Genomic DNA, 17,560 nt, shown 5'->3' with positions numbered 1-17,560 from the left:
TTTGTTTATATATTAATAATCTAAATGATTATTATATTCAATTTTAGAGAAAGAGACAAAAAGAAATAGATCACTGTGCCAAGGAGGGAATCTCTTTAGGGTCAGTGACCCTGTGGCCTTGTTTAGAGAAGTGTTTCATAAATGTTAAAAAATTCATATATTTGCAGTTTAGTTGAATAATAAATTGAATTTTGTCTCTTATTTGTTTTTGTCTATAAGCACATGCAATATCAATATCTGCTCAGATGACAGTAGCTTCTGGGAAAGGTGCAAGTTGCAATAAACTGTGATGCCAAGCGCTAAGGATACATGCTATCCAGTCACAGCAGATGAAACTTTTTTACTACTGAACAAACATCATTGTTAGACTTTTTTAGGTTCAATGATTCCACGGCGTGTAGATGTTATGGCGTCAGTGACCCCATGGCCTTGGCGGAGGTTTGCACTCTCTGAGTGCTTCTAGTTGTGAATGTAACTAGTAAGTGGTAACCAACTTCACTATGGTAAAGGACGACAAGGTTTTAGGGCAAAATCATCTGACTCTGCCTCAGGATGAAGTGTCATGTACATGGACACAGGCAGCATGAGCAGGAATGAAACCCAGGTCTATGTACAGGTACTCTAACTCCTTATACTCACCCATTACGTCACATAGGTGTGTGATTTAACGTCACTGGTAGTATGAACAATTGAAATTACACCCCAGCAAAAAAAAAAAAAAAAAACCCTAACAAAAACACACAATTAAATGCTGTCCCGATGCCAACTCCCCAAAGCAGATTATCTACGACATAATGAAACGCGGACCCGGCGCCACGAGGGGACGTTTGGGGGCGACGCCCCCTCACGTCATCAACCTCGCTCCCTCGGATGTAACGCTTCCCAAGTTAACGTCACAGACTTCTGTGCTTTGAGCGGGTTCGAAACATCCAAAACAGTTGTTCAATGAACGTTTCAAAACCTACTGATGTTAGCGCACCACCTCCTGGTCAGAACTGCGTACTGCAAATGAAATGACAGTTGACCACGTGACTGACGTTTTGAAACTGTTGTCTGTAAACCGTGTGTCGAATCCCGAGCTCAGGAACGGGTGTACGTTTGGAACTACTGATCTGACGGATTGAGCGTGAGTTTTGACATTCCAGTGTGCTCAGTTTAATCATGGGTGACCAAAGGCATTCTTAGTTATTGTAGAAGTCACCCGACTAAAGGTTTTGGGCGAAAATATTGCAGTATAATTAAAAATCGGGCTGAAATTGCGAATATATGTCTGATTTTTTTTCCCAGTCAAAACCTATGTTCCTCATGTCATTTGACCAAATGAACACCATTCTGACCAAAAATTCAACGTATTTTTTTCAGCCCAATAAGTGTCTGGACTGGACAGAAATCCAGACAGATATTCGCAGTTTTGGCTAAATTTCCGATTGTCACCATATTCTTCAGTCAAAACCTATATTACTCATGTATTTGGGCCAAATAAATGCCATTCTGCCAAAAAAAAAAAATATTTTTTTTTTTTTTTTTTTTGGCAGAATAAGTGGACTGAGCTGGATAGAAATTCAGACAGATATTTGCAATTTCAGCCTAATTTCCAGTTGTAATGCAGTTTTTTCAGTCAAATTGCTCATGTCATTTGACCCAAAGAAAACCATTCTAACCAAAAATTGAATTTGAATTGAACCAAATTTTTTTTTGGGCCGAATAAGTGTCTGGACTGGACAGAAAAATTCAGGCAGACATTTGCAGTTTCAGTCCGAGTTCCTATATTATGCATCTCTGTGGCTCCATTGGATGCCATTCATAAAAAAAAAAAAAAAAAAACAACTTACAAAAATGCATAATTAAATACTGCTGTGGTAACTAGTGAGAACTCCCCAAAGCAGATTATCCACAACATAATGAAACATCACAGCCTTCTGTGTCAGGTTTTGGTCCTGTTGGTGTTCCTGTTTTCATTTTTTAATTTCAGTTTTCGTTTCCCACCATCTGCCCCGGCCTTGATTTAATTGCTGTTTTATATTTGTCACCTGTTAATTCTAATTCTAATTTGGTATTGCTCATTCCTTTTCTCTGTATTATTCTCTAGTCTCTGGTTTTGGTTTTCTGTTTAAATTTTAGTCATTTTTTGCATATCTGTTATTCATTAGTCTCGGGTTTTGTTTTTCATGTAGTTACTGTTTCACCTTGACTTTGTTAGCCATTTAGTTATCTTTTTCAGTTTCAGTTTTTCAGTCCTGTTCTAGTTTTGTATTGCCAGTTTGTGTTTTCTTTGTGTAATCATTAGTTGTGTCATTCCTTTTGTGCTTTATACGGTTATTCTGTAGTCACTGATCGTACTGTCTGTTTTCATTGTTAGTAATGTTTTCACTTCTCACACCTGCCTGTCTCATCCTGTCTTCGTCTGCCTCCTTCATGTACTTATGTACTCCTGCACCAGCCTGTTTCGTCTTTGTCTGTCTGCCATGTTCACTCCCTCTCTCTCTTGCCTCTCTTTTCTCTTTTTGGATTCACCTGACCACACCTCCTTTCCTAGGTCCTTCTCGGCTCATTATCCAATCACCACCCTCCTTATTTAAGCTGCTTATGTTCACTTCTTCCTTGCTCATTTGTAACTTTGTCACTTACCAGCTCTCCATCACAGTTCTTTTGTTTGCCTCTTGTGTTGTTGACCCTGCTCTGTTTTTTGGAACCACGTCTGTTACTTTTGCACCGTGGACTGCTTACCTGTGTACCGTACCCTTGCCAGCATTAAAGGTCCTACCGTTTTACTCATACGCCTCGCCTGTCAGTTTGCATGTTGTATCCAGCCTCTGTCAGTGCCTCACTTCCCCTCACACTGACATTCTGTGCTTTGAAGCCGGTTTAAAACATCCAAAACAGTTGGTTATAAACATTTCAAAACCTACTGATGTTAGTGCACCACCTCCTGGTCAAAACTGCATACTGTAAATTAAATGAAAGTTGACCACGTGACTGACATTTTGAAACTGTTGTTTATAAACCGTGCTTCGAATCCTGAGCACAGGAATGGGTGTGTGTTACTTTGGAACCACTAATCTGACGGACTGAGCGTGAGTTTTGGCATTCCTATCTGCTCAGTGTAATCATGGGTGACCTAGTTATTGTAGAAGTCACCCTACTAAAAAAAGTAACACTTCGTGTTGTAATCCTGTGCTCCTGTTTGGAAAACACAGCTTGCTGTGTTCAGTTATGTAGTTGTGAGACTTGGTTTAGTACATTTAATGCTTAATTTGGTACTTGGAAGCTTAATTTGGTGCTCTGATTTGGTCCATTTCTGGAAAGAAATAGGTGTCTCTCACTGAGAACTACACCTGCTCCTGACTTCCACCATCCACGTGTTCAGCAGGTGACAGGCAGATCTATAGAAGGGAACGCCGTTGTTGTTTACTTCCGACTTTCCCACGCATGTGCATGGACTGGCAAGCAGAAAACTCCAGACTCCATGCAGATGCGGTGAGAAAATGCACGGAAAGATGACCTCAGATTGCTTGTCAATTCTTGATCATGAAGATCGAAAGCAATATTGGGAGAAATTAAATCTTGGAGATGATGCCCATGAAGGCTTTCACGTTGGAGGCGTACAGTTATTTTATCAGTGGTCACGTGAGGTGACGCCTTTAGGGGCCTGTTGATGTCTGTCTGAGCTCTTTCTACTGTCTGGTTCCGTGTTTGTGGGCCGACTGAGTGCAGCAGCAAGACGTGCTTTGAAGTTGAGGAACTTTTTAAACGCAGTCCAAAAAAGACACTCGATCCCGCAAGTCCGACCGGTGTGCACATCCGTGCATCAGGCTGCAGTTCACTTATGTTGATAAGCGTCATTAAATGCAGCACTTCTGCTTGTGCACCCAGCACAAAAAATGATGGAGGAAAAACAATGAGCCAAAGGTTTATTTATTTTCCCAAATTTTTCTTCTGTTCAGATCTGAAGAGAATCTGTACATCTTGAAGCCCTTGCTGTGTGTATTTGTGCCTCCAATTGCACAACAACCCGGCATTTTCAGCGAATAAATAAATAAAATAGCTGGATTTACATGCAGACAGATTAACAGCGAACGCTATTTTGAACCCAAAATGGCACTACGAGTCATGTGACCGATTTTTTTTTTTTTTTTTTTTCCCCAATCATCATGTCGTTACTCTCTCAATCCAGGGATTCTACCAGTGTGCCCCCCCCCTCCCCCCCCGCCCAGGCGCAGGACGTCATCGCGATTCCTTCTATTAGCATATTATACAGAAAGCAAAGCTGCTTTTTTTTTTTTTTTAATCCAAAAAGAAAACACTAATTTATAAGGGGGATGTCTTTATGCATAAAAATACGGCATAATTGCTGCAAATATATATGTAGTTTTGCAGATATAGCTACTGATTCACTGTGCCCCGTGATTCACCGTGCCCTGGTTTCCCCTATTCCGGAGTAAGAAATTAAGATCAAGATGTGCATACAGATGGGCAGTGAGTGCTTTTATGTGTCCTGCGGCTAAGTCTAGTAAATCATTAAACAACTGGTACACAGCTTCGGTCAGTATCTGATCTGATTTTGATTCACCGTGTGACTATTCAGCTCGAGCACAGACAGAATCCACAGGCTATTAAAGTCCAAAAACCTCACAGGTAGGCAAAGCCATGATTGCTGAGAAAGAACTGTTTCACGGGGAAAAACTGCATTGGACTCTGGAGCTTTTTGGATATTGTCGAAGTAGAGTTTTGCATGATACAGATAGATGAAGGTGTGTACACTTTTTGTTTTAACCCTTTAAAAAGAAGTTTTACTTTGAGAAATCCTGGATGTATTATGTATGCATTGACCTCAATACGACCTGGAAAACATTTGTTAATATTTGGGATTAAATGAACAGCATTTAGAAGTTACCTTGCAGCAATGGCAGCTGGACATTAAGACTTTGGTACAGAAATAGTTGACAAGAGTGCAGAGTGGAGGAGGGTGTTTGGACTTTAGTATTACAAAAGAATCAAAGCCGGGGGTAAAGGTCATTTTTGGAAGACAGTGGTAAGACCAGCAATAATGTACGACCCCAAATAGGAAGAAGTTGCAACAGTGTATAAAAAAGAAGCAAACAAATAAAGCAGTGATTCATATGTTTACTTTGGCTTTTATTTCATTGCCGTCATGAATCAAAGTTATTTCATGTTTTGTGTGGTCAACTTCATTTCATTTGTTAATATACATCTATTACTGCAATTCAGGCCTGAACACATTTCCAAAAATGTTGAGATGCTACAGCATTTACCACTTTATAATGTAGCTGGACAGGTATGTGTAAAATATGACGGCGGTTGTGCATTTTATGGTAAAATGTATGGATTCAGTGTGAAAGAAAACATGGAAAACAACACAACACATGTCAAACACACACAAAAATGAAGTGTCATTTTCTGCAGTGCACCTGGAAAGTATTCACGGCGCTTCACTTTTTACTATGTTACTATGTTACTATTTTATTATGTTACACCCTTTTATTTAACCTTTTTTTAACCAGGTTAGTCCCATTGAGATCGAGACCTCTTTTCCAATTCACCTAACCTGCATGTGGGAGGGAACCAGAGCACCCTGAGGGAACCCACGCAGACACGGGGAGAACATGCAAACTCCACACAGAAAGGCCACAGGTTTGAATCGATGACCTTCTTGCTGTGAGGCAACAGTGCTAACCACTAAGCCACCCTTATCAGAGAATCGATGAAACGAATTTTTTCCTCTCAAAATTCCACACATAATATCATAACATAAGGCTGAGGTCTAACAGGGTAGAGGCACATCCTCTGGGTGGCAGATAGGGAACTCCTTTTCCTTTGGAGGTTGGGAGGGCTTCCTCTGGCTGCCTTGGGCTGGGACTGGCTGTGTGGGCAGGACCTGCTGGCCTTGGTGGGTGAGTGACTGGGCTTGGCTGGATGGCCTGCGTGGCTGGTTATGGTTCGAGGCGTCCTGGGAGGCCACCTCTTGGTTCTCTTTGGGGTTGAGGTGGCTTCCTCTGGTTGCCTTGGGCTGGGGCTGGCTGTGTGGGTGGGTCCTGCTGGACTTGGTCAACAACTGGGGCCAGTGGACTGGATTGCATGGCTAGTTCTGATTAGGGGCTTCTGATGGGAGGCTTCTTCTTAGGGATGGGAGAGCTGCCTTTGCTTGCCATGGACTTGGCTGGCTGTGCGGGCAGGCCCTGTTGGCCTTGGTTAACGATTGGGGCTGGCGGGCTGGCCTGCATGGCTGGTACTTGTTCGGGGCTTCCCAGGAGGCCATGGACCAAAATGGCCAGGTAGGTGGAACCCGTTAGTCTTAGTTGACCACCCATGTAGGAGATGGAAAACTCCAAAGTCAAACCCGGATGTAGTCAGCATTCATTTGTTGTGGGTCCCGGCCTGTAGCAAATTGACTAACATTATCATGGGTAGCAATTCAGAGACCGGCCCTCAGTCCTGGTGAATGAGGGTTCTAAAATCACTGGGGGCCCAGCCCAGGGTATGCAGGGAGCAGGCGCCCTGGGTGGTCATACATTTGAGCCTCTGACTTGTCCAGTAGGGAACCCAGCTGGGCCTGTCAGTAATACTATGGGAACATCTTGTGCCCTGCATGCGGGGAACTCAGAGCTGGAAGAGAGTGCTGCAACTTTGGCTTCAGCTTCAGATGTTGTTAACTCTGACAGCATTTCTGAAGGGGATGATATCCGTCCATTGTCTGAAGGCATGGAAGGACTCTACCTGGAAGATAGTTTTTCCGCCTCTTCAGGTGGCAGAAAAAAAAGCAGAAAGCATAAGAAAAAGAAAGGACAAGGGACTGGGAATGGCGCATCAGTACCTGCTTCTTTGGAGGCGGGAGCTGAACAAGCGCATATCTGGACATAAATAGAAATAAACAAAATCTGTAGTTTTTGTCAAAAGCATTTCCTTTCAGGTATAAATGAGAAAATTTAACTCCATACCTCTGGGCTGCGGTCTTGCAAACGGCTGTGCTGCACATCAAGATCAGTGTAATTCATAAAGAATGGAGGACATCTCATTTTGGGAGAAAAAAAAACTGTTTTGGTTGGTTGTAGTTTATTGTTTGTATTACAAGATTTGGAAAGAGGTGTAATTTGATTTAAAACAGAGATTCACGCTGAAGTTATTAATTCTGTCTGAAATCTATGTTTCCAGCTTTACTCGTCAGAGAGCCGCGCAGTGTTTGGAGCTGTGCAGCTAGTCCCACAAAACAGAGGATACTATTATTATTATTTCCTTTGCACGAGGGACAGTAACTTCAGTTTACGAACTGACGAAATGGGTCCAGCTCACACCAGAGAATCATTGCGTGCCCCTGCCCCACGAAAATTTAATAAGGAACAAATAAAAACTCTGGTGTGGAACAAAAGGAGGACGATTCTTGTTTTTGCCCACAACAAGAGAAGAGTCCCAGTTAGTGACTTTGATCAGCACAAAGGTGACTCACAATTGACATCTTTAAATGGCTTTGAGGGGTGTTGATAGAGAAATTGCAGACCTGCTGTTTTGCAGCTTGTGCTGCGACCTGCTGCTTCACTTTGCAGGTCCTAGAGAAAGAGCGGGCCCACAATCAATGTAGAGATATTATTTTCCCAATACACACCCTCAGAAGCAGTAGCCGCTCCATCGTTAAGTGAACTGACAAACCAATAAGGGAAGCAAAAAGGCTATTGATGGCGGTGGATCGAATAATTTCTTATTGATTCTTAACAGGAACTGGTTTTCAATACTCATCTAAAACTGTACATGACATAGAAACTGAAGTTTACAGAAGACTGTGTTGACGGTGACCTACAAGACGGCTTGTCCGCAGAAGACCTGTAAGCCTGGTAAGAAGCCACCATGGTGGACACCAGAGCTAACAGGACTCCGGCAAAGAAGTCAGGGCCAAGTGGCACAGATCTATATCTGTGCCAGCTCAGATATCTGGAAAAGGATGGGAGCAATATGTTAAGACTAGAAATATTTTGAAAGCAGCCATTAAGAAAGCCAAAAGACTAGTGCTGTACTCTTTAATTGTGATTGTCACCAAGTTTGTAAAATGGCTATCACAAAGCACTCTTTGTTTTTTACAACATCGTATAAGTTTTATAAAACCACGGACACTGATCTGTAAGATCAGTGTCCGCGGAGTTCCACGGAGTAACATGTCTCACTCAAAGCATGAGATAAAACATTAAAAAACGAAAAGCGAAATGCCATCTTGTGCCATCAGGAAACATGGTAAGAATTTTTCTGTCTGGAAAATAAACATTGTGCTGTTCAAACAGGATTTCAGACAAGATTATGTGACTTTTTAATTTATGTAGATTTTCTTTCATTGCAAAAAACAAAAAACAAAACAAAACTGGCTTTTAATGGATTTACAGTAATTCACACAACAATAAGTGACTTTTGTATTATAATGTATGTTATTGATATTTTACCATGGTTTTCAAAATATTCTACAAACTTGAGCTGTGTTTTTTTTTAAATGCTTTAACAGTCTTTTCAGTCTTCATGAATATCATGTAGTCTGTTCTGAGTCAATGCATAATTTGGTTTACAGTTAAAAGGAAAATCATTCCATGTCCTACTTACATATATTCTGTTATTTCAACATTATCATTGGCAGTTCAAATGAAAGGTTGAATCTAGGATCATTTAAATATGTACTTCTTTTGAGTTTTTTTTCTTCCAGGAGATGCTGAAAATGTCTCATTAGTACAAAATTAATTTGGTTTCTGGGGTCCCGCGGGCCCTAGACCCTGGCTCATGGGGGGGCTGCGTCCCCCGGACCCCTGTAAATTTTCCTCGGTTTTCACAATTTTCATTTCACAGTCCTGACAGACACAGGATAGTAATGAGACTCCAATAGGTCAGTACATGTACAGCTTGTGGGGAGGAACCTGGGACGTCTCTCCATTTTTTGGGCCAGTGTCCAGTATGAGGTAGACTGACGCAGAGGTTTTTGGGTTCCGTTATCTTCGAACCTGACCAGATTAGGAAACTATAAAGCTAAGAAACCTGGTATCCTTTATCAAGGGTACCAAAAGGTAACTAAGAAGGTTTATTTTGGAGGGAGCAATGGGCCCATTTGTGGGCTGATAGTCCACCCCCTCTTTCCTAACCTATTCTACAGTACCCCATAATGACAATGTGTAAAAAGGTTCTTTTTTTTAAAGATTTTTCCAAATTTATTAAAAATAAAAAGCTAAGAAATCACATGCACATACTGTAAGTGTTCACAGCCTTTGCCATGAAGCTTAAACTTGAGCTCAGGTGCATCCTGTTTCCACTGATCATTCTCGAGATGTTTCGACAATTGGAGTCCATCCATCCATCCATTTTCTTCCGCTTTATCCGGAGTCGGGTCGCGGGGGCAGCAGCTCAAGCAAAGCTGCCCAGACCTCCCGATCCACACACACCTCCCCCAGCTCCTCCGGGGGAACCCCAAGGCATTCCCAAGCCAGCCGAGAGATGTAGTCTCTCCAGCGTGTCCTGGGTCTTCCCTGGGGCCTCCTCCCAATGGGACGTGCCCGGAACACCTCTCCAGCGAGGGAGGAGGCCCCGGGGACAATTGGAGTCCATCTGGGGTAAATTCAGTTGATTGGACATGATTTGGAAAGACATACACCTGTCTACATATAAGGTCCCGCAGTTGACAGTGCATGTCAGAGCACAAACCAAGCATGAAGTCAAAGGAATTGTCTGCAGACCTCAGAGAGAGGATTGTCTCGAGACACCTGTCTGGGTAAGGGTACACAAGCATTTCTGATCCTTTGAAGGTCCCATTGAGCACAGTGGAGTCCATCAGTTGTAGGTGGAAGATGTTCAGATCCAACAGAACTCTTCCTAGAGCTGGCCGCCCGTTTAAACTGAGCAACTGGGAGAGAAGGACCTTAGTCAGGGAGGTGACCAAGAACCCAATGGTCACTCTGTCATAGTTAGGTTCTATTTTCAGATAAGTAGATTGCCCAAGGTATTTTCTGTTAAAAGCAGATAACAGGCTGATTCTTATGTATTTTGACCTGCTGAGTTCAAAAATTGCTCTTGGCATGCTGTATCGTTACTCTTTCACCTTCTAATTTAAACAAAATAGTCATCCATTTCATCAAATTTCCCACAAGTTTACTTTTGTTTGATTTAGAAACAGAAATAAAAGTTCTATTCTTATGTATTTTGACATGCAGAATTAAAATGTTGTTTTTAGCATGCAGTATCTCTACTCCTTCACTGTCTAATTTGCATAAAATGAAATTGCGGCCCGGTTTTTACATGTTTTCCCAAAGTTTACTTGTTTTTGCTCAAGAAAGGCAATGAAAACTCTTATGTTTGTGTTATTTGAACTGCTGAGTTCATAGTTTCTTATTTGCAAGCTGTATCTTCTCTCCTTCATCCCTAATATGCATGAAACAACACAGCCGTCTGCTGTTTTCATACTTTGTAGAAGCTTGTTCTACAAAAGACATTGATAACAAAACCAATTTTCCCCATTCCTGTGCTGCACAATCAGGCCTACAAATGCATGTATTTGTCAATCTTACTTATACTGGCCTGTTGAAAAACATCTCCTGTGGATATCAAAATCACAATATCATTATAGTCATTCCTTGGTGGCATGTGAATGACTCGTGTATTTTTTCATCACAAATACTGAACAATATAATGATAATACTATGTGAAAACCTATATAGTTGACTCAGTACAACACAGATAATACAGCTTCAACACCAGAGAGCTACTGCTTTCAACACCAGAGTCAGGCCTCACTGGGCAGTGGCCAGGCACATGGTGTCACAGTGACTCAACACCAGCAACAGCAGCCACAGCATAGACGTGGTCAATCAAACTGCATTGTTCCCTGATATATTTGTGGAGTTCATCCTTTCACACTCATGTTAAGGAGACTCTGAGATACTTTGTTCATCTACAGTGAGGAAAATAAGTATTTGAACACACTGCGGTTTTGCAAGTTCTCCCACTTAGAAATCATGGAAGGGTCTGAAATTTTCATCTTAGGTGCATGTCCACTGTGAGAGACATAATCAAAAAAAAAAAAAAAATCCGGAAATGACAATGTATGATTTTTTTAATAATTTATTTGTATGTTACTGCTGCAAATAAGTATTTGAACACAGAGGTCAAACGTTTTTGTAGTTTTTCACCAGGTTTGCACACACTGCAGCAGGGATTTTGGTCCACTCCTCCATACAGATCTTCTCTCGATCTTTCAGGTTTGGAGTTTCAACTCCCTTCAAAAATTTTCTATTGAGTTCAGGTCTGGAGACTGGCCAGGCCACTCCAGGACCTTGAAATGACACCCCTCCTTAGTTGCCTACGTGACCTTCTCCCATGCCTCCTCTGGATCATCCAGATGGTCACTGGTGAACTTCAAACGGGCCTGGACATGTGCTGGCTTGAGCAGGGGGACCTTGCTGCCCTGTAGGATTTTAAACCATGACAGCATCATGTGTTACTAATGTAATCTTTGTGACTGTGGTCCCAGCTCTCTTCAGGTCATTGACCAGGTCCTCCTGTGTAGTTCTGAGCTTTCTCAGAATCATCCTTACCCCACAAAATGAGATCTTGCATGGAATCCCAGACTGAGGGAGACTGACAGTCATCTTGTGTTTCTTCCACTTTCTAATAAATAATCATAACAGTTGTTGGCTTCTATCAGGCTGCTTGCCTGTTGTCCTGTAGTCCATCCCAGCCTTGTGCAGGTCTACAGTTTTGTCCCTGGTGTCCTTAGACAGCTCTTTGGTCTTGCCTATGGTGGACAGGTTGGAGTGTGATTGATTGAGTGTGTAAACAGGTGTCTTTTATACAGGTAACAAGTTCAAACAGGTGCAATTAATACAGGTAAAGAGTGCAGAATAAGAGGGCTTCTTAAAGAAAAATTAACAGGTCTGTGTGAGCCAGAATTCTTGCTGGTTGGTAGGTGTTCAAATATTTACAGCAGTAACATACAAATAAATTATTAAAAAATCATACATTGTGATTTCCGGATTTTTTTTTTTTTTAGATTATGTCTCTCACAGTGGACATGTACCTAAGATGAAAATTTTAGACCCCTCCATGACTTCTCAGTGGGAGAACTTGCAAAACCACAGGGTGTTCAAATACTTATTTTCCTTACTGTATATCTGTGCATGTTCATGTTCTAGCGTTTTGGTTTATGTGGACAAGTTCCAGTCTTGTGATATTGATATTGGTTTTGGAGTATAACATATTATACTTAGTAGCATTAGATTTGTGTTGTCTCTTGTCTGCTGATTCTCTTTATATACACTGTGTTGGGTTGCCAGTGCCCCTTGTCACTAGATTGATAGTCAGACCATGAGAAACAAAATTCTCTGGTCTGATGAGACAAAGAAACTCTGGTGTGAATGGCAGGCATCATGTTTGGAGGAAACCAGGCACCATCCCTACAATGAAGCATGGTGGTGGCAGCATCATGCTATAGAGATGTTTTTCAGTGCAGGAACTGGGAGACTAGTCAGGATTGAGGGACAGATGAATGCAGCAATGTACAGAGACATCCTGGATGAAAACCTGCTCCAGAGCGCTGTTGACCTCAGACTGGGGTGACGGTTCATCTTTCAGCAGGATAATGACCCTAAGCACACAACCAATTATATCAAAGGAGTGACTTCAGGACAACTCTGAATGTTCTTGAGTGGTCCAGCCAGAATCCAGACCTGAATCTGATTGAACATCTCTGGAGAGATCTGAAAATGGCTGTGCACCGACGCTTTCCATCCAACTTGATGATGCTTGTGCGCCAAGCTTGTGGCGCCATACTGACGAAGACTTGTGGCTGTAATTGCTGCCAAATGTGCATCAACAAAGTATTGAGCAAAGTCTGTGAATACTTACGTCCACGCGTTTTCTTAGGTTTTTATTTTTAATAAATTTGCAAAAATTTCATTTTTTTCATATTGTCATTATGGAGTGTTGTGTGTAGAATGTTTGAGGGAAAAAAATGAATTTACTCCATTTTGGGAAAAGGCCGTAACATAACAAAATATGAAAAAAGTGAATCACTCTGAATACTTTCTGGATGCACATGTTGTCTTGCACACTGAATCCATTCCAACCACAATTACACGGATAAAAAAAAAAAAGAAAAATTGAGCTGGGCATGATATCTAATTTTTTTTAAATTACATGTCAAACAATGTCTGTTACAAATTTAGTGCTTTTACCATAAAATGCACAATTTTATTGATACACCTGAAGTGCAGTTTAAATGGTGCAATATTCATTTTAGAATGCAAAAACTGTTACGGGCTAACCGGTGAGATATTATTGTATGGGACAAGCAAAGAACGCTCACAGTAAACTGCTTCTTTTCACGGATGGTTTGCAATATTCCACCTTACCACTACATGTCATCAGAAAATCTGCTTTGAAAAGATGGAAAATTTTAGGTATCGTGTGCCAGAAGGCACATGGGAGATGAAAGCTAAGACTTGACATTTTCATGTTTGAAAAGCCTTACTTTTTGTGATGCTTGTATTATGTTTTTAACACAGGTTTTCTTCATTTATTCAAATCTTGCTGACACCCCTTTAATTGGACATGGCTCATATTCTCTCCCTGCTCCACCTTCGGCCATTTCTGGCACTTGCGGGACAAAGGAATCTTACATTTTGCAGAATGTCTTTGGACTCACGGGCACGAGAAATATTTGCTGCAGCAGTGGAGGCAGTGCAGCCAGACATTGTGGTCCAGCGGAGTATAGAGCGCAGGGAAGACACCGTCCATATCAACGGCCATAAATTCACGCTCAAACAGAATCTGTACTTGGTGGGTTTTGGAAAAGCTGTACTGGGCATGGCTGCAGAGGCAGAGAGGATTATGGGTGATCACTTGGTGAAAGGTATCATCAGCGTGCCCCATGGGATTCAGCAGACATTACAGCAACACGGAAAACAGTAAGAAAACACTTCAATTTGTTAAAGTTTTTAAAAGGAAGCAAAGTAAAGCAAGATCATTTTTCTCACTTCCATCCCAGCCATCTGTTGCTGAAAGAAAACAGCCGCATCAAAGTAATGGAAGGTGCGAAGCATAACTTACCCAATGGTGATTCCCAGAAATCAGCGGAAGCCATCAAGGTGTTAGCCAGTGGACTAACGGAGAAAGACCTGCTACTTGTACTGATTTCAGGTAAAAGTTCTCTTGAGACTTGTTCCTTATGTAATCACACCTTAAAATGAACATTTCTAACAAAAGGTACCGACTCTTTTCAGGTGGAGGATCTGCGCTGTTACCCGCACCAATCCCACCAGTCACTTTGCAAGAGAAACTGGATATCACCCGCAGACTTGCAGCTGCTGGTGCCACTATTCAAGAGCTGAACACTGTACGTCGAGCCCTTTCCCTGTTAAAGGGTGGGGGGCTTGCACGGTGTGCTCATCCAGCCCAGGTATCATTTATTTTTTTAATTTGTATTATTTGGAAAGAAACTCACATCAATTAGGGAGTAACCCTGTTGTGTCTGATGATTTGCGGACGTTCGTGCTGGTTATACGATCGCAATTTGAGCTTTATTGGCATTGCCAATAAAGCTCAAATTCACCCACTTTGGTGGCGGCGGCGGTACGCGACTTTCTCTCGCTTTCAGCGCCAATATGACATCTGCGTACCAGCACGCGCAGCCGGTGTTCTGTCAAATTGTGTGTCTCGTCGCATAAATTGACAGTTCCGCGTCCCGACAATATTGCGCATGCTCAGTTGCGCGGAGGGCTGGCCTATCAACAGGATTGACATCTCGTCAGAACACTGGTCAGGGCACGGAGTAATACATCAAATGTGAAAATCTATCAAATTCATCAAATGTGAAACGGTAATTCTGTGTCAGAATCCATATCAATACTTACGTATCGTATCTTAAATTCACCCATTTTGGCGGTGGCGTCAGTACGTGACTTTCTCTCGCTCTCAGCTAACAGCACCATTATGACATCTGCATAACAGTGAGCGCAGCTGGTGTTCTGTCAAATTGTGTATCTTGTATATCTCAGTTCCGCGTCCCGACAGTATTGTGCATGCACAGTTGCGCGGAGGGCTGGCCTGTCAACAGGAATGACATCTCGTCACAACATTGGTCAGGGCGCGGAGTAATACATCCAAATGTGAGTCGAATATTTTGCCATCGTTACCCCAAAATTTTACGGTCTGAAATCTCACACGATTAATCAATCAGATTTGCAGAAAAAAATGTAATTGGATTAGAATAAGACTTGTCGGAATGTCACTTCTCTTACCACTTCACAGGTTGTCACGCTCATTTTGTCCGATGTGATTGGGGATCCCCTTGACTTGATAGCCAGTGGCCCCACTGTGCCATATGAGGTGGAGCCTGAGAAAGTATTATCTGTGTTTGAACACTACAAGATGTTGACCTCTCTACCAGCCTCAGTAAAGCAGGTCCTTGGGAGACAAAGCCAAACAACCACAGAGGAGCACAAGGATAAATCAGATAAAGCACCGAATGCTGTTAATGTTGTGATTGGCTCCAACAGCACTGCCCTCAAGAGTGCTAGTCGCCAAGCACGAGAGCTAGGATTTCGCCCCGTTATCATGTCACCAGGAGTGTGTGGGGATGTAAGGTCAGTGTGTCATCTTTATGGCCTCCTAGCCCACTTTGCCTGTTCTCGAGAAGAACCTCCTCCTGAGCTTACTACTAAGTTATTGAATTTGGGGCTAGATGTTGGTGTAAAGTCTTGGGACTTGTCCCGTACCATGCAAGTCTTGGGTGAAGGCCGTAAAGAAGGATGGGGCGCTACTTGTCTGCTAGCTGGAGGTGAGCCCACTGTGGTGCTAACTGGCAAGGGTCGAGGTGGTCGAAACCAGGAGCTGGCTCTGCGAGTGGGAATAGAGCTGAGAGACCTGGAGCTGCCACCAAAAGGTCCAGTCTTCCTTAGTGGTGGAACCGATGGACAAGATGGACCTACTGAAGCTGCAGGGGCCATTACTGATGCTGGTTTGTTGGAAGAGGCGAAAACACAGGGAGTAGACATTGACCAGGTCCAAGCCAACAATGATTCTTTCACTTTTTTTAAAAGCCTTTCTGCTGGGCAGCGCTTGCTTGTACCTGGCCTAACATGCACTAATGTGATGGATGTGCACATCCTCCTTATTCCACCAATTCCCATTAACATAGAATAAATTACATCAGAGGTGCATGTATAGACAGGTGTGTGTGTGTGTGTGTGTGTGTGTGTCATATAAAACCTGAGGTTATTACTTTCTGGAATAGAGTCCAGTTGGGTGCTTAAACTCAAAACTATTTTAGTCTAGTGGACATTATTTTACAAAGTCCAACAAAACAAAGTGGCCTTATTGGCCATTAGGACCCTGCAATTAGCAACAAAGCTTCACAGGCAACTTGAAGGCCTATCAGAATCAGAATATCTTTCATTGTCATTGCACAAATACAATGAAATTGAGGTAGAGACTCTCATATTCAGTGCTGTTTAAAAGACACAAAAAACAAGCAACAAACAAAAATGAACTGAGTCTATGTATTTTTATTTTATGGTCATTTTGCATGATAAGAGATACTAACATTTCTTATAATAGAAAGTTCACCCTTTGTCTGTCAATACAAAATTTCTTATCTGAATATTTATCAGTTTTTGCAATTACTGAAATTTTGTGCACCTACTTGGTCCCTCACTGAGTTATCGACTCCGTTAAGCCTACACTTTCCTTGCTAATTGGAGGAAATTTTACATTTTAAAAATGCCAACCTGATCCAAAATGCGAGGTTCACTGGTTCTCACCCATATCTGTCAGAACCCGAAATATCAGAGCTGAATTTACAGTAGTTTTACAGTTGCTTCAAAGTATAGGGCCACTGAGCTTTTTAAGATTTAAGGCATAAATAGAATTCTCACTGGTACCACTATAATTTTATTAGCCTTTAAGTAGGGGATTTATAATATGACGTTACCAATATGATTAAAATTCAAAATTCACGTTGTGCAGAAAAAAAATGTATAAAAAGTTCCCCTCAAGGTAAAAATTTCAGAAGAAAAGACAGACTTGATGTACTTATGTTTGAGACCCATACAGTTGAAGAGAGTGAAGTAGATCACATGAGGGCTTCCCCAGACTTGCATGAAGCATTATGGGAAGCATACAATGGCAGCCAATCACAGTAGAGAGGTACAGTGATGTGTGCTGGGTCGCCTCAGTCTGACTCCTCCTCCACTATTGCAGAAAACGCTCTGAAACTGCGGCGTTTATGTGTAAATCTAAGTTGTTTTGCATATATTATATAAAAGCTAGTGAGAAATAAACATTTACGAGATGTCACGACGTCAGCATTACGCATCACATCAAGGTAACTTAGTCTTTTCAAAAGCTCATGTATGCCCACATACTCGCCCTCCTGCAGATGCCGTTAAAAAAGGCTTTAAAAATTACAAATATTATATTTTTAAAGGGTGCTTTTTGAATGTAGACTGCAACACTTTTAAAATAGAATGCAATGCTAAAATGTCCTCGGCCGTATGAGCGTTGTTTTTTTTTTATAATTTACAGTTTAATT

At 41.8% G+C, this 17,560-nt stretch overlaps 1 protein-coding gene across 2 annotated transcripts; it reads left to right on the top strand.

Annotated features, from left to right (window-relative positions):
* The first annotated feature begins 1,051 nt into the window (after nucleotides 1-1,051).
* On the top strand, nucleotides 1,052-16,319 carry glyctk (glycerate kinase). Of its 2 annotated transcripts, XM_034166273.1 has the most exons (5): nucleotides 1,052-1,126; nucleotides 13,536-13,937; nucleotides 14,018-14,169; nucleotides 14,253-14,428; nucleotides 15,280-16,319. In XM_034166273.1, exons 2-5 carry the CDS (start codon nucleotides 13,582-13,584, stop codon nucleotides 16,171-16,173), a joined length of 1,578 nt encoding a protein of 525 aa, XP_034022164.1. In that variant the 5' UTR covers nucleotides 1,052-1,126; nucleotides 13,536-13,581; the 3' UTR covers nucleotides 16,174-16,319. The 2 variants fall into 2 exon arrangements, with proteins under 2 accessions (XP_034022164.1, XP_034022163.1); XM_034166272.1 differs by lacking the exon at nucleotides 1,052-1,126 and having other exon boundaries at nucleotides 13,136-13,937.
* The last annotated feature ends 1,241 nt before the right edge of the window (nucleotides 16,320-17,560 follow it).

Source organism: Thalassophryne amazonica, chromosome 3 (assembly GCF_902500255.1).
Source record: "Thalassophryne amazonica chromosome 3, fThaAma1.1, whole genome shotgun sequence".
Taxonomy (NCBI): Eukaryota; Metazoa; Chordata; class Actinopteri; order Batrachoidiformes; family Batrachoididae; genus Thalassophryne; species Thalassophryne amazonica.
The sequence above is the reverse complement of the archived record's forward strand: the minus strand, read 5'-3'. Positions and strand labels throughout refer to the sequence as shown.

Bases quoted from the DNA above. Each gene is read 5' to 3' on its own strand.
- glyctk (XM_034166273.1), top strand. From the start codon at position 13,582: ATGGCTCATATTCTCTCCCTGCTCCACCTTCGGCCATTTCTGGCACTT. The intron at 13,938-14,017 runs GTAAGAAAACAC...CTTCCATCCCAG, and splicing joins TTACAGCAACACGGAAAACA to CCATCTGTTGCTGAAAGAAA. The intron at 14,170-14,252 runs GTAAAAGTTCTC...GACTCTTTTCAG, and splicing joins GCTACTTGTACTGATTTCAG to GTGGAGGATCTGCGCTGTTA.